The sequence below is a fragment of the Xyrauchen texanus genome, chromosome 14 (assembly GCF_025860055.1).
Source record: "Xyrauchen texanus isolate HMW12.3.18 chromosome 14, RBS_HiC_50CHRs, whole genome shotgun sequence".
NCBI lineage: Eukaryota > Metazoa > Chordata > Actinopteri > Cypriniformes > Catostomidae > Xyrauchen > Xyrauchen texanus.
This window is the reverse complement of record NC_068289.1, coordinates 16,111,432-16,137,194: the sequence shown is the minus strand read 5'-3', so window position 1 is coordinate 16,137,194 and position 25,763 is coordinate 16,111,432. Positions and strand designations below refer to the sequence as shown.

General features: G+C 39.7%; 1 protein-coding gene across 3 annotated transcripts in view; it reads left to right on the top strand.

Moving 5' to 3' along the window:
- The window catches only part of LOC127654693 (ephrin type-A receptor 3-like), a 187,833-nt gene that overhangs the window by 115,593 nt on the left and 46,477 nt on the right, over nt 1-25,763 (top strand). For all 3 annotated transcript variants that reach the window (XM_052141973.1, XM_052141975.1, XM_052141974.1), the window contains exons 6-9: nt 6,137-6,261; nt 18,622-18,784; nt 23,995-24,097; nt 25,295-25,359. In XM_052141973.1, the coding sequence (XP_051997933.1) occupies nt 6,137-6,261; nt 18,622-18,784; nt 23,995-24,097; nt 25,295-25,359 (456 nt within the window). The remainder of the gene's footprint in view (nt 1-6,136; nt 6,262-18,621; nt 18,785-23,994; nt 24,098-25,294; nt 25,360-25,763) is intronic.

Genomic DNA, 25,763 nt, shown 5'->3' with positions numbered 1-25,763 from the left:
TTCATTCCAGTTTTATTGTTTAAAAATAAAAAGGATAATTCACGCAAAAAAGAAAATTATCTCATCATTTACTCACCCTCAAGCCATTCCATGTGTATGACTTTATTTCTTCTGCTTAACACAAATGAAGATTTTTAGAAGAATTTCTCAGCTCTGTAGGTCTATACAATGCAAGTGAATGGTAACATAAATTCAGTGGTTTAATCCATGTCTTCAGAAGTGATATGATAAATTTGGGTGAGAAACAGATCAATATTTAAGTCCTTTTTTCCTACAAATCTCCACTTTTGAACAGACTTCCTTCACGGCCTTCTCTCTAAGAGGTCTTCTTTTGTTTTTGGCGATTCACATTCTCTGTGCATATCACCGCCTACTGGGCAGTTGATCTGTTTCTCACCCTTATCTATCATAGCTTTTCTGAGGACATGGCTTTAACCACTGGATTTGTACAGATTTCTTTTATGCTGCCTAAATGTGCTTTTTGGACTTTCAAAAGGTCTGGTCACCATTCACTTCAATTGCATATATATTCTTCTAAAAATATAATTTGTATTCAGCAGGAGACAGAAAGTCATACACATCTGGGATGGCATGAGGGTGAGTAAATGATTAGATAATAAAGTGAACTATACTTTAAGGTCATTTGTTTTATTTATTTTCCATAGCAATACAGCACATTACTGCCTTCCAGTGTCCTCTATATACATTTTTATTGCATATCTGAATTTATTTTATTACCCTTTAATAGTTCATTAATCCCTTTAGACAAACATACACACTCCCACTCACAAGTCTTATACATTTTCTCTCCACACAAGCATGCAAAGAAGCATATTTTGACCTAAACACTCCCCAAGCTATTGCACTGCAATGGTATTCATTCCATTTGTGTAGAGACAGCACTTGGCCAATACACCCTCATTTTCTGGCTTTTCTATTTGGTATGTTAATTCGGGTTCTTTCAGAAACGAAAACGAGGAGGATCATGACCCCTCTCACTACTTCTGTACTCTTGCTCTTAGACAAATAATCCAGCTCCCTTTACAGTCCTATAAAACGAGAGCAGATCGAGGAAATAGATGTTTCAATGGCCAGTCCATTCGGGCCTGGGAAAGCACATTTACGAGGGGATCAGAGGCTTTTCAGTGCAGTCCACTCCATCAAAACAGAGCCAGTATTAGCAAAATTAGGACAGTGCTCTACGCTTGGCTCTCAACCTCCTCAGAGCTGTAAAACGCTGGTGTTGAGACCTGACAGTTCTACCATTTTAACAGGGTGCCTCAGATAAGCTTCAACTGGTCTCTCATTCCTGCCAGGATGGGGTGGAGATTTTCAGTAAAGACAACACTAGGAAAGGAGAACCCAAAAGAGATTGTGACCTAAATTTTAACAATATAGATTGTTGCCAGGATCTAGGGTTGGGAATCAAATGCTTGTTTTTAATCAGAACCAGTTCTATTATATAGATATATATTCATGCCGTTAGGGTCTGTTAATGGTTTTGAACATCTGCAATCTTCCATCGAATGTGGATGGAATACTAATCATACAATGTGAATGGTAAAGTCCAATTGCAAACAAATGAGCCAACATGAAGTCATAGCCAGTTCTTTTTTTAAATTCTAAAAAAAAAAAAAAGAGTTTCATATGAGTTCAAATTGGTCCTTCACTGATTTGTTTGAAGTTCTTCATTTAACAGTAATTAGTCATAACAAGTTATTACTTTTATCATGACTTGCTTCATCTTTGTTACTGTGTTTGTTTAGTATTTTGTATATAAAGTATTTAGGAAAAGTAATTTAGTGCTTTGTGAAAAGTTCTAAAATAATTGTGATTTCAGTCTGTAACGAAACAGAAGAGGAGTGAGGATCAAGACGCAGTTTTTAATGGAAAAACAAAAGGTGAACAGGGTAACTCAAAAACAAAACACAGGGAACAAATAAAACATCCACGATGGGAAAACCAAAATATAAACGAGAGAAACATCCACGAAGAACACGGGCAGGAACACACGGGCAGGAACACACGGGCAGGAACACACGGGCAGGAACACACGGGCAGGAACACACGGGCAGGAACACACGGGCAGGAACACACATACATTTAACAACTGACAACAAATGAACAAACAACAGGGCTTAAATACACAAGGATAATGATTAAATTAAACACAGGTGAGAACAATGAAGCTGGCAGTGATGAGGGCAGGGAATTATGGGAAGTGTAGTCTGGGACAGATGGCAAGTGAGAAACACAGGGCAGACAACAGGGAATCGTGACACAGTCCCTTTCAGGGCCCAAAATAAATTGCTAAACCCACCAATGCCATGTGAATTATGAAATTTTCCAGCCATGAATATTTCTCACCATAAAACCTGTATTTTGCATTCTTTTTTTATAAAAAATATATTTGTGTACTTTTAACAATGGGATAAATTAGGTGTTTTTTCCTTGTCATGTTTGTGACAAACACATTGTGTCACTTGCAGCATCACGAGATTAGATACTAGCCCCATTCACACATGCAACCAGGTAAATTACAGGAAAATCATTGGGTTGCCAATACTGGTAAATACAGGGCTGGATTGGTAATCTGGCATACCGGGCATTTTCCCGGTGGGCAGATTCACTTTGGGGTCGATCAGGGACGGAATGGCCTTCAGGAGAACTGCCAAATTGCAGTAACTTTTCTGGAAAATGCTGTATGTGTGAAAGGGGCTAGTATGAAACTGTTTTGTGTCATAAATACGAGAAGAAGACACATCGTAATTTTGTACCTAATAATTTCACTTTGGTAGCTTAATGTGAGGAATAGTACACATATGTGTTGCCACATAGAGAAAAGAAAACTAACATCCTTGATAAACCTATGATAGTACATTTTCCACAGGAAAACACAGTTATCGATGCACAACAAAGATTCTCTTTTACAGCGAAGGGCAGATTATCACTCTTACAATTAGACTCAAACCATGTATAGTATATGTTGCCGTTCCTAAAAAAATAACCAGCCAACTGACAAGTAACTCGTTAACACAATTTGCCTAAGCCAATTTTGAACATACGGCTCAGTGCTGCTCGGAAGCGTTTAGCTGAACCTGGCATTAAAGAGGGTTTTCCATGACTCGTTTTAGATTATTGAGATATGTTGCTGTGGTAATTTTGGAGTTTATTTGTGGAGCGTTATTGGGGAGAAAGAAGGGCACTGACATGAATGCCATGCTGAGTCTGTCCCACATCCGCAGAGCCATGTGGAGGAAATTTGGGAACGTGTTCTGCAGAGTGTCATTATCTCATCAGCACGTCACTACAATTGTTTACAAATGTTTATGTCTGTACTCTCCAGCATACTTGTGTGAGAGAGCTGGAGTATTATTGTCAGCCACACCTGCAAATGCTGCACTCTGATTTCAATCCACTTCAGAGGTTGTGGTTTCAAGTAGAATGTTGCTGAACAGCTAGGTGGCCTCCTCTGCAATTTAAGTAACTGAATATTCTTGCAGTTTCACACATACATTATAATCCAATGGTTCTTTTTTTTTTTCTGCTTTCATTTGAGAGGTTTGAACGGAATTATGATTGAGGTGATCTGTTCACACAGAGAAAGCTAAGAAAGATGCAAAGTGGCTCTGCTCTAAAATCCAAAGAGCTACATAGGCAGCTTTCAAACTGTCATGGATCCTCATAAGTTACTAATTTGGAACACTCTACATAGGCAGCAACTCTGTGCACCACAATTATATCCCCTTACATTAAACCCTGATAACATTTGACTAGCAATTAATTTTATTATGGTTTGGCATTTGCGTGTTGCCAAGCAAACACACAAATATTTGGTTAAATATTGCATTTTTAAGTATTTTTATTGCTTTCTTATATACGCATACTGAATGAATAATTTGTTTAATCAGCATTTATTTTGCTTTGCAATGTATTAGCACATGGGACTGCTTCCTCTGTGAAGAATACATGCGATGCTGCCTTAGAATGTTGCCCAAAAAAAGGTATCTAAGAAGGCAGCATAATTATGCTGTCTATGGTGCCTTAAAATAATGCCTACGTAGGCAGCTCATTAGGCTCACTACAATAAAATTGTTTTATTTTTGCGGTTTGTAGAAACTAAAAAAAAATTATAAAAAAATGTAAATAAAAAAAATTAGATAAATATATATATATGAGAGAGAGAGAGAGAGAGAGAGAGAGAGAGTATATATATATATATATATATATATATATATATATATATATATATATATATATATATATATATATATATATATATATATATATATATATATATATATATATATATATACCAGCCTAAGATGGTTTGCTGGTCTATGGGTTAGCTGGTTTAACTGGTCAGCATACTGGTCCCCTGGCCTCACCAACAAACAAGTCCCCCAAATCTAGCAAAACAGCTTTTTTTTCCTTCTTATTTTTTTCCAGCTGGGCAGATTCTTTCCTTTTGGCTTTTAGATAGAGGTGATGTTTTCACACGAACAAGGCAAAGAAAGGTACACAGTGTCAAATGAGCCTGCTGTCCAGACATTATAAATCATCTCTTCCATAAACTATGGCCACTATAAAACTTCAATAATAGCTCCCCTATCAGAGTGCCGTAGGGAAGGGGATTGTGGAGGGGACCGCAAACTGAAACAGACTGTGCCCATCTGGATTCATTAGCAAAAGACGAAAAGAAGAAAAAAGAAGAAAAAACTTCCAGGGGAAAAGAAGCCTTTTGAAACCATATAATCACAATCAAGAAAAGCTTGAACATTTCAAAGAAAAACATGTTTTTTCCTGTGGTCTAATAAAATTAAAACACGGGCAAGTTAGATGCTTCCATGGCCTCAGTGCTGCCTCGCAATTAGAGAGAGCTGTAAAATTGGAAAAAGAAACATTAGAGCACTAGGCATAGAGACCGAGCTCTGACTTGAATTACGATCACAGATTGAGACGATGTGAAATGCTAGAGTCGAGAAAGACATTAGAACTGGATGCTTATAGCAGGGTTATTCTAGTATTGTATTTTTCTTTATTTAATTTTCAATTTGTCCATTCAATTTAGTTTCGTTTTCAATAGTTTTCACATTAGTTTTAGTTTATACTAGTTTTCATTTTTCAGTGTTTATTTTAGTTTGAGTATTTTAGGAAGGAAGTTAATGCATAAACATAAACAAATATAATTGAAATATATTTAAAGCTGTTAAATTGCTCAGGATTATCGCAATCTAGTGGCATTTTCATGTTTATAATAAATGTAGGTTGTAAATGTCTGTATCTATATGTACTATGTCACACAATGCTGTGTGTGTGTGTGTGTGTGTGTGTGTGTGTGTGTGTGTGTGTGTGTGTGTGTGTGTGTGTGTGTGTGTGTGTGTGTGTGTGTGTGTGTGTGTGTGTGTGAGCGCGTATTTATCACTTTGTGGGGACCAAATGTCCCCATAAGGATAGTAAAACCCGAAATTTTTGACCTTGTGGGGACATTTTGTTGGTCCCCATGAGGAAAACAGCTTATAAATCATACTAAATTATGTTTTTTGAAAATGTAAAAATGCAGAAAGTTTTCTGTGAGGGTTAGGTTTAGGGGTAGGGTTAGGTTTAGGGGATAGAATATAAAGTTTGTACAGTATAAAAACCATTATGTCTATGGAAAGTCCCCATAAAACATGGAAACACTATGTGTGTGTGTGTGTGTGTGTTTTGAGATGTTAAATTAAAATGTTTTTATTTAGTATTCATTGTAGTTTTCATTACTGATAATAACACTTGCTGTTACTGAACCGTTACTGAACGTATAAACTTGGAAAGACATTGCCCACTGTTTGCAGGACAGAGAAGTACCAGTCTTTGCCTTACACAACTTGAGTCCACAGGGACTGCATCAATTTCTCTTTCAATCCCCAAACTTTCCCAACTGTGAAACCGGCCCCCAGTGGAGAGCATACTCAATTAGGTCAACAGTAACTAGTTCAAAGGATGCAAATTGTTGGATGAAAATGCCAGCTGAACTTCCTGTGACCTGTGGCTTTATGAGCTTGTAGTACCATCACAGCCCAAGTGCAAGCAGCTAATCTGCTTTTTTCGATTTGTGTTTGCCCCTCTCTCTTTCTGTCTATCTCTTTCTGTACAGCCCCCTCTTCAGTAACTGTAATCAGGAAGGACAGAACATCACGAAACAGCATCTCTCTGTCTTGGTTGGAGCCAGAAAGACCCAATGGCATCATTTTGGACTACGAGGTCAAGTACTATGAGAAGGTGGGTGCAATTTAATTTTCACTTGCTCTGGGGACTACAACATCAGAATTTTAATACAAATTCACCACTTTGTCCTTTAATATGTCCTTTTTAGGACTCCAGGTCCAGAGTGCACATACTGGACACATGCATACCTGGAAGCAATTTCAGGTTATTAATTGATTTGGCTTAATTTAATATTAGAAGTAAAATACAAGAGTCTTTCTGCTTTGAAAGTAATGTTGGCCTGTAATAGAATGCAGTAGTAATCACCCACTTTTTCAGTGGTCTTGGTTCTGAATGTGTTTTTCCCAGTCATGTCAACTCAAGATTTAGCATGTTAATGTTGGCACGACATATTGATAGGATAGGGGTCTTGGTGGACTAGATCTGCTAATGTTGCTGCAGTGCAAGTACGGAGAATTGCTACCTCTAGAACATACACAGGCATCCTGTGTTAGCAGGTGGAAATGCTGCTGCTGCTGCACAATTAATCAAAATGCAAGCCATGCTGCATCAAAATGGCATGCAGCTGCACAAATAGACATAAATGCAATCCCTATGTAGGCGATCTAGACAAGTGAAGCTGAAGTGATGATGGGTTTAATAGAAACTACAGAGAAACCAGCTTATCTGCAAATCTGAGCCATTTAAATGTTAGACAAAGAGAGAGACACAAGTTTATTGGCTACCGGATTACAAGTCAAAGGACCAATCAGCTTAAACCTTGCAAGCATATTGGCTTAACATGTCACATTTGAGCTAACCACAGAAGTCAAAGAAATTTGCTCTAGCTTGCGGAGTTTCATGGCTGAACTTTTGTCATTTATGGACTCCATAGGTATTTAAAATAGTCTTAAACTATATTACAAAGTATCATTTGAAGCTAAAAATTAAATTTAATTGGAATATAGAAGACTGTGAACTTATACATGTATTTATGAGTCAGTGAATTACTCATCCCTTAAGATGTAATTTAATCAGAAATGGCAGTACAATATAAAACTTTTGTCATAAAGTCATTGATTATAAATATAAATGAATATATTTTAATATAGTTAATTGAATTAGTGTAATGTCAAGTCATTGTTATTTGTATATTGTTTTTCACAACACATAATTTCAAAGTAGCTTTACAGGATATTATGCATTAACAAAAAAAAAAAAAAAAAACTGTAGTATCTATCATGTCTTACAGTGATCATTGTGTAGATTGAATAAACATGATTGTATAATGTGTATAGAAAATAAATAATGAAATAATATTGTATATAGAAGCCCTGTGAGAAAGCTGAAGGCGACTGTGGCAAGGAAGACAAAACTCTCTCAGTCCGGACTGAGACGCATCTGAAAAAATCAGATTTCAAACGCATTTGAAACCACCTTCCGATGTGGTTTGTATCAGATTCAGAAAAATCTGATTTCATGTGTTTTTTTGCTGTCCAGACTATCAAAAACTCATCTGGATATAATCTGTATATGCAAAAAATGTGATTTTTAGTGGCAAGGCCTTAGAACCCACTGACCAGTTTAGCTCATGTTAAGTCTTCTTAACAGTCTGTGAAAGTCCTAGATCATCTCGGCTTTGGTCTTGTAACAGTGATGCTGTCTGGAGCATTGATCTAAACACCACCTGCCCATTAAAACCCTGCTGTGCTGCAAGCCCACGCTTGCCCATCTTGAATGTTTTTTTTTTTTCACACCAGTAGGCCCCTCTCCTGGTTTCCTACTGCAGCTATATGATTAATGAGCCGGATAGGGATTCTGTCCTGATTGAGGGCCAGTATTGTAGTCCCACATCAGCGCTGCTCTTCTAGTTTCAGTTTTCAGTGGGGCTCTTACATGCTGTCAGATCCTGTTAAGTCTTATGCTCCCAGGTGAAGTGGAAAGTGTCTCCCATCAATCTGAATATTTGGAAGAAAGCATGGATCTGGGTTTGGAACTTAACTTGATCCTGACCGATGGAAGCTACTTGCCATGCTACAAGCTACACATAATTTAAAGTAGTTAAACTACTGTCATGCTAAGTAGTTAGCTACACTAGTCAAGTCATTTTTATATAGTGCTTTTCACAAAACACATCATTTAAAAGCAGCTTTATAGAAAATCATGTATTAACAAAATATTTTACTGTAATATCTATTAAGTCTTAGAGTGATCATTGTGTAGTTTGATTAAATATGATTGTAAATTGTGTATAACAATTATACAATTAAATAATAATTGTATTTATAACCCCTGTGAGCAAGCTGAAGGCAACTGTGGCAAGGAACAAAAAACTCCATAAGATGTTGGTTAATGGAGAAAAATTACTTTGGGAGAAACAAAACTCACTGTGGGGGCCAGTTCCCCTTTGGCTAAACAACATGAATATAATGCCAATATTAGTTATCTGTGTGCAGTGCAAGCCATGGTTTAAAATTTGTAAAATAAGTAAGTGTTAAGGTCCAGTGTTTAATAATTTTTTTTTTCTGAACTGTAAGATTAATGACTAATGTCTTTGAAGTACATCCTGGATTAACTGCAGAAGTTCACACAGATGCATTGTCCTTTGTTAGTTGGTTTATGAAGGCTTTTGTTAGAAATTCTATTATAGTCTATGTATTCCATTCCATGAGTGTAGTCCATCAATAGACAAATGTGATGCAGGCACAGATCAATGAGGTGTATCACAGGTCATTTCAGTGAGGTTCAGTGGGGTCCATCCTAAGTCCAAGGTTCAGGCAGTGGCATATGAAGTATCCGATGTCTTACAGTTGGAGTTGGCATCAGTTCATCCTCTGAAGTCCAGCGTAACAGACTGATGTGATGTCTGGCTACCACCGGCTGCATTTAGTCGTCATCACTCAGAGACAGGTAGCAGTGGAGTCCGACATCAAGCAGGAACGGAGCTGGATCTGGCCGGCTCTTTTAACCTAGGGATATGAATCACTTAAGTGGTCACTTAAGTGCTGTGGAGCTAGACCATTCAAATCTTTTAGAATTTTAAAATGAATATGAAATTTATGAGGTAGCCAATGTAACGTCAATAAAATGGAGCTAATATGATCATATTTCTTGATTCTAGTTAGCACTCTGGCAGCTGCATTTTGGAAGAAAGCTGTTCTACAAACATTGGAAATTTGATTTTCAAAGGACAGATTGGTATCAAATATAACACCTAATTTCTTGGCTGTAGAAGACAAAGTAAAAGTTCAGACATTGAGAGTCAAATTATATATTAGCAGCTTATTTTTAAAGGTTTTTAGTACAATAATTAGTACCTCTGTTTTGTCAGCATTGAGTAGAAGGACATTTCTGTCCTTCCAATCTTTGATTTCATTGATACACTCAGAATTGTGAATTTTTGTTGGGTTTGAAGAAATGTAAAGTTGGGTATCTTTGGCAAAACAGTGGAAACTTATTCTTTAATTCCTGATAATATCTCCCAGGGAAAGCATGTATAAGGAGAAAAGCAGAGGCCCTAAAACTGATCCCTGTGGCATTCCATTTGTTTGATTTCCACATTTCCACATACAAAATGTAGCGGTCTGATAAATAGGGCCTAAACCCTGCTAATGCAAGTCCACTTATGCCAACATAATTCTCTAGCCTATTCAAGAGTATTTTGTGATCTATCATGTCGAAGGCATCAATAAGGTCTAAAAGCACTAGAAGAGTAATGCAGCCATGATCAGTCGATAAGTGCAGTCTCTGTACTGTGATGGGGCCTTGATCAATTTCTTGGGACATGTCCTAAATCAGAGGTTCTAAGATTACAGGGAATACCTCTTTTAAGAGTTTAGCTGGTATTGGATCTAACATGCATGTTGTGGCTTTTGATTATTTTTATACGTTTTGTTAGCTCTTCATGACCTATGCCAGCGAAGGATTGAAGTTGCTCATGATCATTGTGAGTTGTGATCATTGTACTATGGTGTGGGGCTTTTTTCTTGAATTTTCTTTAAAGGGGAGGGGGGCTATCAAAAGTGCTAGAGAAGACTGTTTTTCTAGACTTTTTGGCTTACCTGAGTATATGTGACAATTCTGGAAGATTATTAGTGAAGCTATCTTTAGTGGTCAAAAGAATAATTCTACCTTAACGATAGCGTGGCGTAGATTGAGTGACAGTAACTGATAGCAGTAAACAAGAGACGAGGTAATGATCTGAGATGTCATCGCTCTGTGGTAGAATTTCTATTGTATCAACATCAACTCCAAATGACATAATTCAATTTAGCGTATGATTATGGCAATGAGTTGGTCCGGTCACATTTTGACTCCAAGAGAGTTGAGAATATCGATAAATGCTAATCCCAATGTGTGATTTACATTATTTATATGAATGTTAAAGTCACCAACAATTAAATCTCTATCTACATTAACTACTAGATCTGATAGAAAATTAGAAAATTCACCAAGGAAATCTGAGTACGGCCTGGGTGATCCATATACTGTAGCAAGGGCAAATGACGATATTTTTTATTTATATCTGACTGTGTAACATTAAGCATTATTAGTTTAAAAGACTAATAATATCCTGTCCTATCCTGTCCTCAGAGTAACACCATAAACTTCACTGTAAATTGTAACAACACCTCGAGCACACTACAAGCTGCTAACAAAATGTAGCTAACTACATTGAAGCTACTTGAGGGGGAATCTTTCTAATATCAAATGCTAGTCATATTTTTTTTCTGTCACAAAGGGCTGTTGAATGAATTAAAAATATAAATTAGTGTGACAGGTAAATTATGCTAAATACTTCATAATAATAACATATGCTAATATTTTAAACTATCAAAAACTAGGATACACCAACATTGTCTAATGACTTTATACAGTATTATGACTTGTCATGAGACCGGGATGGTCAAAAGGGTAATATACTTGATTATAGACCTGAGTGTGTATTGTAGCGCTACACCATACCTTGTTGGAAAAAGTAACATGTTACTGGAAAAGGTTTGAAAATAGCTTCACTAATGTAATGCTACTGAATTAGTTTTTTTTTTTTGTTGCTACATTTAGCTAGTTTTCCCCAATGCTGGCCCTGACATTGTAGGAGTCTTTTCTCCTGAACTGGCAGTGGATCTAAGGGTGCAAAAAAAGCCCTAGAACAGTCTCCAGTGGCAACCATCCAGAATTCTTCTGGCAGAACAAACATTCCATAGCTTAGTGGGGAAACGGCTTGACTGTATGACCACACAGATACAGACACATTAAAATTGTAGAAAGGATTTAGTTGTCTCCAAGACTTGGTTCATCTTCATGACAAAAAGGTTTTGTAAATATAAAATTGCAGCTCATACCAATGTTTTATACCACAGTTTACCAGCAGCTCATTTTGGCCTGTGTTTTCTTTGTATGATCCAAAGTCTTGCACAATTATGTCACACTAAGCATTTTTTCTTAAGTAATTTTGACAGGGCTTTTGGGCTTAACTGTGGATTTATTACATATCGTCTGTACAGTCTTTTTCAAAATAAATGGATTTAACCCTGCTTCTATTGAGAGAGGGTTTATACTGCCAATTAAATATGTCAAAAGTATTCATACTTTGGTATCCAATTCGATACCAATCTGACTCAGGTATGCAAGTTTCGTCTGAATCACAGGTGGCTGCTTTTGAATGGTCATGTGCGTATGTGCTCACGTGCTTTTTGAGTGTAATGAGTGTAATGTGGCTGTGTGTGATAACGTTCAAAAGAATGTCTTGGGCAAAATGTCGGTCTTGGTGAGGTAATAATGTAAACACGTTCAGTTTGTTTACAGTGAATGTAAACAGATGATATAATAATCAGATTTGTAGCAAAATATTTTATCTGTGCATTAGGGCCTTGCAGTGGAAATGTAGTTAACGTACTGCTGTTAATATGTTGATGATATTAAATATGATACTATTTATAAAATAAGAATTATTTAAATTTTAAAATGTTATTTTATTATTTAAATATTTTTTTATTATTTAATCACTGCACTTGTCTGTACAGCTACAGCTTGCCCCTTGCTGACTGAGACTCACAAAAACTTGAAGGTGGCACTTCAAGCTTGAATTGCCTCGTTGGTAGGAAAATTCGTAATAACAGAAGCTTGATAAATAGAGTTATTTTTTTAAATAATTAATCACACTGAATTAACACGTTAAATTGACAGCCTTAATTAATATTAAAGGTGCTTTAAGTGATTTTTCCATGGAAAGGTATGCAAAATATGTTCCTACTCTCTGAAAAATATTAATGAAAGAAGTATCCTGAGATATCTCACCGGTCTGAGCAACAACTCTAGACTCAGTAAACAGCAAACAAAAATGTGTCCGCAATTTGCGGACAATGACGCTATCTGTCTGTCAATTATTTTGCATATCCTCAGCATTGTAGCATTGCAATGAATTATTGAGGCATTATGCATTTTATACCATGTTATTTATAACAGTTGTCAGTTGAGGGTGCTTTTTTACTACTGTTATTTTTAACAACAAATTCTGCTCTTAATTAAGCTAATTTTGATATCTTTGGAGTTCTGAAAAGTAGAAGTACAATGGATGAAATCGCTTACAGCTCCTTTAATATTTCACTTTAATAATTAAATAAAGTATAGTGTTTAATAGCATATTATTTTATTTTAATTATAGTGGATATTTTGGAATGGTGACAACCCTACTGCCAATGATTTTGCCTCAGATTTGTCATATGAAATTTAGCATAGAATGAGCTGACATTAAGATTTGTTTAACTCACTCCCAGAAAGTTAGAGCCTTTTCATTTTTCAGCTGAATTGTTTTTTAAAGTACCAACTTTATAAGATTAGCTTTTTAGGCCAAATGGTCAACTCCCTTAAACTGATTTGATTTCTCAGAATGTGTTCAGTATTTATTTAATCCAAGTGCACATGCTGATGCATCTCCTGGCCAATAATAATAATAATTTTCTCTGTGATCAGTGAGGCCCAAATCTCCACCATTGGAAATGCTTTTGCTAGGCTGTAATCCCCTGATTTGCAAGCAAAAGGCAGCTCATCATGGGCTATTTTCACTGTCTGGCAAAGGTACACACGGCGATTCTGAAATCCTCCATGTCTCATTTGACCCTGGGTGGCATAGTGTTCCCCTCTCATAATGAAACCTAGTCCTTCTGTCCATTGATTTCTGTTAATTACACAACCTTGTGAGCTGTTGCTTCATCAAGCATAGCTGGAGTCACCCAAATCCTACACAACTAATTCTGCCATGTGGAAAAGTCAAAGAAACCTATGGTGCCCCTTGATCTAGGCTGGCAGAGGATAACAAACCACCTTGACCCCCACAAAACACACACCGGCAAACATACTTAAAAGGAAAGAGGGCCCCAAATCTTCTTACCGGACTCATTGATGCACTGGCCCCAGAAACACAAACAGACTTTAACATGTAAACTTCATAAAAGAGACCAAGTTCAAAAAACACCATAATGTTTACACTGAATAATGCTGTATATCACAAAATCAAACAAACATTGCTTAATGAATTCTCAAAAACGTATCAAGATGCACAAGGTAACATGTGATGCAGCTCCTGTGAGAATGTGTTATCCAGTCCGTTGATCCAAGAGGTCCATGTTGCTTCACTTAAAATAAATCTCTTTTTGATTATATGCGAGAGGGGAAATACTCCACTCTTTGTGTGTATATATCAAATTAACAATACTATGAAAGAGGAAAGAGCCCCACAATTCAAGCATCTCTAAATAGTTGAGCAATCTGTCTCATATTTCCCTGAAGTTACAGCATCCCGATCGCTCTCGTCTTTTTGGCAATCCTTTAAAATTGCAGTTATTGACAGATAGAGCTTTTTAATGGTCTTAATGCAAGCAGAAAATGTGGGAATACACATTTGTGACTAGTTTGTCCATTTATCATATTGATCTAGGAGTGTATTTGAGATTGTTTATTTCTACTTAAGCTTGGAAGGAAGGAATGCTTGGGAAACTCATTTTATATTTACAGATTTTTTTTTTCTTTAGCAGAGAGGAAGGCTGTAAGCCCAGATTGCAATATTTAGACTGTCAAAGTAGAACATGACAAGCATATTAAATTCCACCAATAGCACACTTGTCGAAAGTAACAATTGCACGCCTTGTCAACCTCCAGTAACTGGAGGTGGCTGATGCAGACTGAGGACATATGGTAAGGATATTTTTTGCAGGAAAACTTAAGGCACACCTGTATATGATTTCCAGTTGATCCAGTTGACAACCTGCGAAAAGATTTATGACTCAAACAAAGATGCATACAATACGGCACAAGGTATTGGTTTCTTGTTCCCAGACAGACATTGAGAGTGATTTTTTATTAAAGGGCTCCTCCAACCATAAAACCTGATGCACTCCATTTGTGGCTTTTGCATTTAAAGTCTAGAGATTTCGGCTTTTTTTCTTTGTTCAGAAACTAGAAATGATTGTCGCAGATCCAGATCTAATGTGATGTTTGCAGTAGTCACTGGGTTTCCACAAAGTCTCACTACAACATAAGTATTTTTCGTTTGTTGTGTCAGTCGTCGTCCCACTGTATTTATAGAACTGTGGTAGATATACAGATGATATTACTGTGTACCAAGGAGGTCTGTTATTCCTGGAGTAAGCTATCTGTTAGCATTGCCATTCATCTCAATAGAGGTTGCTCGGCTGGTGCAGTACACAATTTGAAATCTGCTCATTGGCATTCAGTTCCACATCCAGGTTTTTTTTGGTGCCAAATCACTCTGGAGCTGAAGGAAAATTATGTAATGATGACACTGATTGGCTGATGGCAGCAAAAGTACACACAACATCTCAGGATCTTCACTAGCGACTGTCATGAGCTGTGACATCAAAGGCAGCTGCAGGGACAATATAAGTCCATTTCATGCTTTTAAGAGCCCTCCCAAAAATCGGGCACTGGTAAAACTATATTATAATTAAATATTTGCGATTTATATATTGCAAAAAAAAAGAAAGAAAACATGATTTAAAAAACATATATTCTGTTACCTTGAAATCGATTCCATTCTGCCAAAATACTGAAGAATTCTCCCATCCAGCATTTTTGCATCAGTTCAATGGTGGTTATCTTTTCCTGTGGCACTACTTATAGCGTGTTACATGAGCAACCTCTGAGACAAGGGTTCTGGTCCAATGTAAACCAGGAAGTAATTGTGTTCAGATAATCAATGTTGTGCGTGATTCAGAGGTTGCATTTCTGCTCTGCAAGTACTTTTTTCTCCACTGATGGTTAGGTTTAGGGTTGGGCTTTGGGTTAACAAGTAGAGTGAAAGGGATCATGATATATTATTTTTTTTTATATATACAGTAAATATATATTTTTATTATCTTCCCTGAGATCCACTGATAATGTTAATAAAGTTGTTGTTTTTTGCACCGAAACTGTCATAATTTAGTAATAAATATATATAATATATAAATATATATAAATAATTTTCCACCATTTCTCTGGCCATCTGTCTGAAACGCTTGGTTTTGGCCTCAGCTCCTCATTAAAACTTCAACATATAACACCCACTGTTATGATTGGCAAACATCGTGCAGCCTCTCAAATACAGCCATATTTGAAACTCAGTCAGAAGAGAATGAACAAGCTCTACAACATTATAAAACTTAATACTAGGGTTTCCACAAATCACACATCTGACACATTGCATCCACATATATTAAACTGTTCACTATATCACAGCAGCACCATAAAATATCAAAAGTCATGACATGTGAAATTTCTGTCATGGTCCTGTCACTCTGTCAGTCTGGATTTTTGTCTGACATGGCATTATCGTCCCACGTCTGTCTTGTGTTTCGTTCCCTGTCTTTGTGTGAGTGCATGGTTTCAGTTGCATTCCCTGCCGTTTCATGCCTTGTTTCAGGAGCACGGTGTCTGGATCCTGACTTCCTGTCTGGTTCAGTTTCGGTCCGTGTCAGTATCCGGACACTCATGCTCCATGTCTGTCTGTAATTGACATGGGTGCAGCGTGCTTATGTCATCTTGGCAGCATGCACTCACTTCAATAGTTTGTTTGTCTCTCGCAAACAAAAACCCAAAATAGGAACATAAAACAATATACAAGACTTTAACACTCCGCCTCCTTGTTTTCCCATTATTAGTTTATTAGTGACACCTGCCCTGTCTATTTTAGCCTCCTCTTGTGTGCTGTCCAGTGCCAGTTCGTCTTTTTTTGTTCCCTTACGTCGGCCCTGTTTGTCGGTCCTGTTTCGTCCCAGCTCGGTCAGGTCGGTCCTGTGCCCCGTTCTCCTCTGCCCCATCATCGCACCCTTGGCCCGCACCCAGTGGGCGGGGCCAAGGGTGCAACGTTGTAAAAGTGGCTGTTGAAGTCTTGCTGTCGAGGCAGTCTTTTGCTGATGTATTGGTCCTTGTGACGTCACTAAATCTACTAATTCCAAACTAGCCATTTTTGCTGCATTTTTGCCTGTTTTTTTCTATTGAAGAGGAAGTTTTGAGTTCTCAAACTTACATTATGTTTTTATAGTAGAATGACCTCTTATATATCAAAGATCAAGGAAACTTTGACCCCTTTCATAAAATATGCATTCCTGTCGACTGTATTACATAATTTACAAAAAAATACAAATGGCTTTACAACTTGCATTTGGTGCAGCTCTGTGGACATTTCAGTTTCAGCTTCAGCCACTGGGCAGCAATGATAACATTTTTCAGTAAGCGCAGACTGATTTCAGCTGAAGAATTTTCAACCTGATCAGACTGAAAGAAAAAAAAAATATTCCTGATTGCATTTCTCAAAGCATGCATTTCACAAACCTCAAAGTCATAAATTGATTTTAACTTCCAAAGCACAAACCTGGTAACAAATATAAGGTAAAGTTCAAGACCATCATTGATCTAACAGGACCCATGTCTCCTAAGCACTTGTGAAAATATATGAGAATAAAATGCTAATGAAATACGTCTTTAATATTTATTTAATATAAGAAGTACATTTATCGTGCTGCCACATTCCCAGAAGGATGAGAAATGTAGTTTGCCACATAAGCCTGGCACCACTTATAAGCACAGCTTAATAAGTAAGATTTTCTGGCTAACTTTATCGCTATTCTTCATAAATAGTTCATGAAAAATGTACAAAATAAAATGTACAGGCAATGTTCACCATTAAAACTTAATTATTACAAATACTGCAAGTAAGTTTGCTTCTGCCATGATTTTTTATTTGATGTTCCCATCTAGAAAAGCCGGAGCTCAAAAGAAATCCAGAGTTTCCCACTGGCAGTTATCACATTGTGGTGGCATTCATGTGTAAATATGGTTATTCCGACATGAATTGAAGCATTTTTGGGTGGGGAGGTTTATTACATTGGAATGAGTTTTTGATATACAGTAAAACAACTAAAAAGTAAAGAGATCTGTTTGCTGTTTTTTTTTTTTTTTGTCACCATTGTTCTAAAAGCGGCTGTTCTGTCATTACTGTTTCATTTGTTTCGGATTAGTGGATAAGCAAAGGATTTTTAAAGCAATACGTAACTGTACATTCCCTTTTTCATCTGGCAACATCTGACAATTGTGGTGCATACCAGCAAACATCAAAAATCCTATTAGCGTGTATAGTCTAGACATGAAACCCGAATAAAGCTTAATCTACTACATGTTTGCCGACAATCGAAAAGATGCTCTCAAATCTCATTTGCCATTAATTGCTTCAGTGTGGGGTAATTCAATATCTACAGTGTGGACAAGTTAGCTATTCTTAGAGGTCAATGATGGAGCAAAATACAAATGAACTTTTTAAAGGTTTTCTAGGATGCAAAAACTCTACCCTTGTCTAAAGACATGACAAGTTACATGGATGAATGTGCTGGATAGTGCTGGCAAATTAGTGATCCCTCTGTTTGTGGGATTTTTTCCACTCTTTGCAGGACTTCTACAATAAACAATTGAAATGCTCTCATTCCATTCCTGTCTCTTTCTCAAGTCAAAGGCACATCTGGAAACAATGGTTTGAAAGCAAAGACGCCCCATAAATCAGTTTTTTCAGGTGTACAGAGGATCAACGTACCACAGAGATCTTTTGAAAAGCCATAAAAATGTGAAAAGTAGGTGGCAGTTTATTAAGATGAGTTGGCAATGTCTCAGATGCTCTTGATGAGCCTGCATTTTCCTGCCCTGTGGGGATGTCACCCTCCTGTGCACACTGAGATGTCTTTGAATGTCTCTAATGAAATATGATTTTCTTAAGTTGTTCAATGTCTCTGTTTTACACAAGGCTATGCGAAAGTGTGCTTCAGTTACTCCAAAGTCCTTTTAAAGCTGAAATGTTTCATTTCTGGACTTCTGGAGCCAACAAAAGGAATAAATGAATGAAATGAGCAAAAACAAAAATAATTCCACGTGCTTTCTTTTCTCCAGCAGGAACAAGAGACCAGCTACACCATCCTGAGGTCGAAGGGTACAAACGTGACACTGAATGGACTGAAACCCGACACCACGTACCTGCTGCAGATCAGAGCGCGCACTGCTGCAGGTTACGGCATTAGCAGTCGCAAATTCGAGTTTGAGACAAGCCCAGACTGTAAGCACTTACTTCCTTCAATACTGTATGCCAACTGTTTTCTATTTACCGTCACATTGCAGTCACCAGACACCAGATTCATAGCATTTACAACTGTGCTGAACAAAGAACCAACAATGCTGAAATTGTGAATATATTGGCTCACAATATGCTCACCTATTGACATCTTGTCTTGCAAGTAATACATACATTTGTCCTATATTTAAAAAAAAAAAATTAAGCTGTTTTATATGTTTTTTATATGGCTGTTGTATGGAAAGACCTTCTTGAAGATTTTTTAGAAATTCTCATTTTTTTCCCATGGGAAAAAGTAATAGCAAATGGGATTGGAATGACATTGGGGTGATTCAATAATTACATAATTTTTTAACTATTCCTGTAACTGCATAAATTGAGGCAGAGTAAGCTTTTTTATATGGTAGAAATGCTGAAGGCCTTTCAATTGTGACTATTTACCTAATTAAACATTTAATAGAAAATCATTGCACAGGCATGTTATGCAATTATACTCTGAGTGGCTCTCAACAGGTTTCTCAGCATAATCAAGGTAGCTAGTGTGATATGTATACCAAAGTCCAATTTTTCTTGAGATGGTGGTTCTCATTTTCACCTCTTAATATATGCAACAACAAAAAACTGAATATGGAATTTTCATATCGGTACATCACAGTCATCAGATCTTCCTTTTTGAAATCAATTATTATGTTAAACTGATAAATATAATGACTAAATATAGTGATGGTAATGTTGAACTATTATTTATTTCTGGGAAATGAGTAGCATGATAAATTCTTTTACCAATATGTTAATAAATAATGTTAGAAAATGAATATATAAACAATATATACTATATATATATCATATTCATGTTAGTTCACGTTAACTAATTCTGTTAATTAACTAAGTGTTGAAGTGGAAATCGTCATGGTTACTGTTGTAACCTCCATTCCCCGAGGGAAGGAACGAGATGTTGTGTCAAATGAAGTGACACAAGTTGTCTTCCTGGGACGCCAAACGTACCTCTGAACCTGAGAAAAGGCCAATGTCAAGTTGGCAGACAGAATTTGCATGCCCCGTCCCGGATATACGGGTATAATGGGAAGCAGGGCAGCGAGTGCCAGTCATGATTTTGCACTGAGGAGCCGAAAATAAGGTACGGCCGTTTACAGTGGTAGGTCTAGTGCTGTGGCAGGAGGGACACAACGTCTCGTTCCTTCCCTCGGGAACGGAGGTTACAACAGTAACCATGATGTTCCCCTTATGTCACTCATTCGATGTTGTGTCAAATGAAGTGACACAAGGGGTCCAATCTAAAAACGCCACGCACTGACCGTGTTACGTGAACTGTCAAGACAGGTGCAAGCAGGCTACTGCATGCTAGAGGCAACTGTGTCGGCTGCACATAGCTCTCTCCAACACCCCCAAAGAGATGTCACATACATACCTTAGGTTACCTGCATCCCTGAGGGGGGGAACAGGCGCTACATGACTAGCATGGGAGCAAGCCCGGCAGCCGCATCCTTTTCTCTCATTATGTCTCTCACATAGGACGTGAATCGGCTGGGGCTATCTTAAAGCTATAAAATGCATCGGGGAAGGCGGTCTTTCCCAGTCCTATTCTTTCAGGGGGAAAAAACCCTGCGGAGGCCACATCCTGCCCAGTCTAGGGAGAGGTAACATGTGGCAAATACACCACGAGGGTTGTGAAGCCATACATGGGAAGTAGGTCCAGCCTAATGAGGGGGACTCTACAAGCACAGCGACCGGGGCAGCGGGGCTGCCCAATGGAAACGCGGGTCCGCCGACAGGGGGACCATACCGCGGGAAATACATTACGGGGAGTTTACCTGAAAAGGGAACTAAGCCCGTGGAGCCCAACCCCAGTACAGAGCACCTGCGAATTGTTGTAGGTCTGGCCGCAAATTTCTCCACTGAATTCGCCGGCCAGAAGAGAACATCAAGGGAGCGACACTTAGTGGCTAACCTGGGATAGAAGGCGCGCTTAATCAACTTGGCGAAGGGCGCTGTGTGCAAGCGGAACACCCGGTCGGTTGTGCCGTGTTACCAATTTCTACCGGCTCGGACCTGACAAAACATGGGACGAGACCGACTGAACCCTGAGATTGTAAATTCTGGCAAATGTATTGGGTGTTGCCCAGCCCGCTGCTCTGCAGATGTCTGCTAAGGAGGTGCTATGGGCCAGTGCCCACGAGAATGCCACACTTCTCTTAGGGTGTTCTCGAACCCACAAGGGGGCGGGCAATGCCTGGGTGTGATAAGCTATAGTGTGAATAGCATCAGCGACCCAGTGAGCTAACCTCTGTTTGAAAACAGCGTTCCCTTTCCTCCGTCATCCGAAGTAGACAAATAGCTGCTCAGAACATCTAGAGCTCTGCGTGCAGTCCAAATACGTAAGCAACGCACGTACCGGACAGAGCAACGAGAATGCTGGGTCTGCCTCCTCCCGGGGCAGCTTGCTTACAGGCTCATGACCTGGTCCCTTAAGGGGGTCGTAGGAACCTTGGGCACGTAGCCCGGTCGCGGCCTCAGGATAACGTGAGAATGTGCCGGACTGAACTCCAGGCAGGTGTTGCTGACAGAGAACGCTTGCAGGTCCCACACCCTCTTAATGGAGGCTAATTCGATCAGGAGGGCCGTCTTCAGGGAGAGGGCCTTGAGCTCAACTGAATCAAAGGGGGGTTTCTGAAGGCCCGAGAGGACAACAGAGAGATCTCAGGAGGGGAACAGGCTAGGTCGGGGAGGGTTCAGTCTCCGGGCACCTTTCAGGAACCTGATAATCAAGTCGTGCTTACCTAGGGACTTGCCATCTACTGCGTCATGGTGGGCTGCGATAGCAGCTACATACACCTTCAAGGTGGAGGGGGACAACCTCCCCTGCAGCCTCTCTTGCAGGAATGAAAGCACTGACCGAACTGTGCACCTCTGCGGGTCTTCGGCTCGAGAAGAACACCAATTTGCGAACAAGCGCCACTTTAGGGCATAAAGTTGCCTGGTGGAGGGAGCTCTGGCTTGGTTGATTGTGTCTATGACTGCAGGTGGTAGACCCACTAGATATTCCGCATCCCGTCCAGGGGCCAGACGTGGAGGTTCCAGAGGTCTGGGTGCGGGTGCCAGAGGGTGCCCCGTCTCTGAGAAAGAAGGTCCTTCCTCAGGGGAATTTCCCAGGTAGGTGCCTGGGAACTGGCTACATACCCTTCAACCCTTGGACAGACCTCTGCTTTCTGGGGACCTCTGCTTTCTGTCGCAAGGAGCATAAGATCCGCGAACCAGGCCCGGGTGGGCCAGTAAGGGGCCACCAGGATAACCTGTTCCTCGACCTCTGGTGCAAGAAGGCTCACTGGGGGAAATGCGTACTTGCGCAGCCACTCACATTCCTGGCAAATGCAACACGATGGCAGACACGCTGTCATGGCAGGTTTCGCCCAGCGGAGAGTGGATGCTCCACCCCCAATGTGGGCCAGCTGTATGCCAGCCCATCTGTCCTGAGAGGAGCTCCTGTCAGGGATTACCAGAGCGGGCAGTGGGAGTTGTCTTGGGAGGCAAAGAGATCTATCTGTGCCTTGCCGAATTGGTCCCATATTAGCTGTACCACCTGAGGGGTGGAGCCTCCACTCTCCGCTGGGCGAAACCTGCCATGACAGCACGTCTGCCATCGTATTGCAGTTGCCAGGAATGTGAGTGGTGTGCAGCGACCTGAGTCGCGGCTGACTCCAAAGGAGGAGATGGCTGCCGATTTATGTATGCTACCATCGTGGTGCTTTCTGAACGGATCAAGATGTAATTGCCCTGGATTAGTGGAAGAAACCTCCGTAGGGCAAGAGATACAGCCAACAACTTTAGGCAGTAATGTGCCAACGCTGCCGGAGTCCTGTCCAGAGGCCTGCGGCAGCGTGGCCATGGTACACGGTGCCCCAACCCTGTCAATAGGTGTCTGTGGTCACCACGACACATCTGGACACCTGCTGCAAGGGGACTCCGGTCCCCAGAAAGCAGAGGTCTGTCCAAGGGTTGAAGGGTATGTAGCCAGTGCTGAAGCGGTCTCATATACATCAACTGAGCAGCGCAGCTGAGGATGCCATATGCCCCAGAAGCCTCAGGAATTGTTTTAGAGGAACCATTGTGCCGGGCTCGAAGAGAGCGTTTCACCTGAGCATTGACTGAGTGCGCTCGTTGGTGGCAGCCCAGACGAGTCATCAGCATCAGACGCCGCTGCGACGTTCTCCGATGCAGTGGCGATGTCGTCATCCAATTCCGGGGGGTCAAGGGAGAATGCAGGCTGGTCGCGAGGCAAGCCACACTCATCCCGACCTCGGACGGAAGCAGGAAAGCATGCCGGGGGCGGGTGGTTCGTGGGGATTTACCCGGCGAAACCGAGCCTGTCATTAATCCCAAATCGCCTTCAACGCCAGCCGGGTTCGTCCTCAATCCTGTGGGAAGTAGGAACAACGCGGGGGGCGGCTGAAGTGGCTTTCTCTCATTTCAGAAAAGAAAGCTGCGACCCCAATGTTACCATGTCTATGTTCTTGCACTGAGAACATGAACCATTCATAAAACGCTGCCTGCATGTGATCGCAGCCCAGGCACGCGAGGCAGCTTTTATGACCGTCAAAAGTGGAGAGAAATCAACCGCATCCAGGAAGTTACACAGAGGCGGAAAGACATCTTTAAAAGACGCGTCCTGAAAAGGGCGTTCAACGCCTGATGTGTATTGCTCTTTTATGAGTGGGAACTCAAACTCTTTTAGAGGAAATAAACTCTTTTTAGGAGGAGAAACACTCTTTCAGGCAATAAAAGCACTGTCGAAGCGCCCAGGGGCTTAGAGAGAGAACGCCAACTGGAAACGCGCCGTAGATCCAACAGCAGTGCTTATTGCCAGTGGAGGTGAGGCTTGCTGTTGCACAACCGTTCGGCTCAGAATAAAAACTTTTCTTAGGTTCAGAGGTACGTTTGGTGTCCCAGGAAGACCCTTTGTGTCACTTCATTCGACACAATGTCAAGTGAGTGACAGAAGAGGAACCCATTTTTAACTTTTACTGTTTTTAAAACTAATACTAATGGCAGGGTAAATTATGAGAAATTCAGAAGAACGTGATTTTTTTGGGCCTGTCTGAAAAGCAAGCAATAGGATATGCCACATAATATTTCCAATGTGTACCTAAATCTCTCTCTCTCTTTCTCTTTCTCTCTAGCCTTTTCCATCTCCAGTGAGAACAGTCAAGTTGTGCTTATCGCTATCTCGTCCGCTGTGGCCATCATCCTCCTCACTGTAGTGATCTACATTGTGATTAGCAGGTCTGTATGTCACTCAAACTGCAGTCAGGCAGGGGGTTTAAGTGTGCCCATCTTGAAGCTGTCACTTTGATGTCTCAAGTCTCTCCCAAGGACCCCTGATCTCCCACACTTCAGATATAAAACATGGAAATATGTGCCCCCTCACGTTGACCGCCTATACATAGTTCTAGATGATTTACTTGGCAGAAGCTATATTTTTGTCCTGCCCCTGTTTTGCTGAACGTAACGGGCACGGTGAGAGTCAAGTGTCACGTCATGCAGAGAGGCTGATTTTGGCAGACTGCGGCGATGAAAGAGTGCATAAATCTACAGCTTATTATAAAACCTCAGAAAACTGTTATGCCTCATAGCAAAGCAAAACAGTCAAGTTGTTCCTGGCAGACTTTTGTCTGTTAAGGTTTTGGTCACTTTTATACACAGTGTATGAATTATACAGTGACTTGAAGGTGGAGGGTGGGGTGGGGGGGTAGTTCTCTCAAAAACCATAATTCACATAACCCATATGTCTTTCTTTCCTCAATTGAACACAAAATAAGATGGAATGACTAGCCTCAGTCACCATGCATGTCCATTGTGTGTGAAAAGATGAAGATAGAATGGTGACTGAATGTTGACTGAAGCTTACTTGTCTTTCTTGGTATGGAAACTGTTATGCAGAATGATAGTCTCAGTGACCATTCGCTTACATTGTATCTTTTTCACATACAATAAATATGAGTGGTGACTGAGGCTAGTCAGAGAGTCCATCTCGTTTTGTGTTTCACGGAAGATAAAAAATATGATGGAACAACATGAGGGTGAGTAAATGATGACAGAAATTTTATTGTTGGGTGAGTTATCCCTTTGAGGTTTTCTGTTGCAACCCAAATTACCATTTGGCACCCTAGCACAGCTATCAAAATGTCAAAAGTCTTGTTTTTAACAAACCACTAGAGTTTAGTTACATATTTGTAAATCTATAATAAAGAGATAATGACAGAATGAATTATGTTTTTGCTGATCTACCTAAACTACTGATAAAAATAGAAAGTGTTCAAGCACCAAATTATGGCTATGGTTACCTCTTCAAATGATCGTGGCAATGCAGAACTTTATTTTTTACTTATTTCATGGTGATTCAAGCCCCAACACACACGAAAAATCTTCACATTAAAGTCTTTAACAATAATTAATGCTTTTCATTACTTTAATTGGCAGGTTTTGTAGATACAGCAAGTCCAAGCATTCAGATGAAAAGAGAATGCCCTTTGGCAATGGGCAGTGTAAGTATATATCCTATAATGCTTTAGTCTCACCAGTTTTCTTGTTCTGTCCAGGTGTTTAATACCAATTCCTTACAAATGGAATAAAATCAAAACAAGGTTTTGCTGTGATATTTCATTTTAAATGTCAGACAGCCTACAAGACCCCAGTAACTGTGTAAGGTTTTTATAATATCCCAGTGCTTCCAACTTACAGCAAGCCAATTGTCCATAGACTACCATTTCTCACACTGGTAGAGATACTGGGAAGGAAATTTAATGAAGACACCCACAATTTTTTCTTAGGTTAACCTGCATGAGGTCCCCTATAGAACTATAACTTAGGTAACTGATTAGGTTCCATTATAGACCTTTCCGTTTTGGAACTCAGCAAAGCTTGAAACTTGCATTTCTTGACAACATTA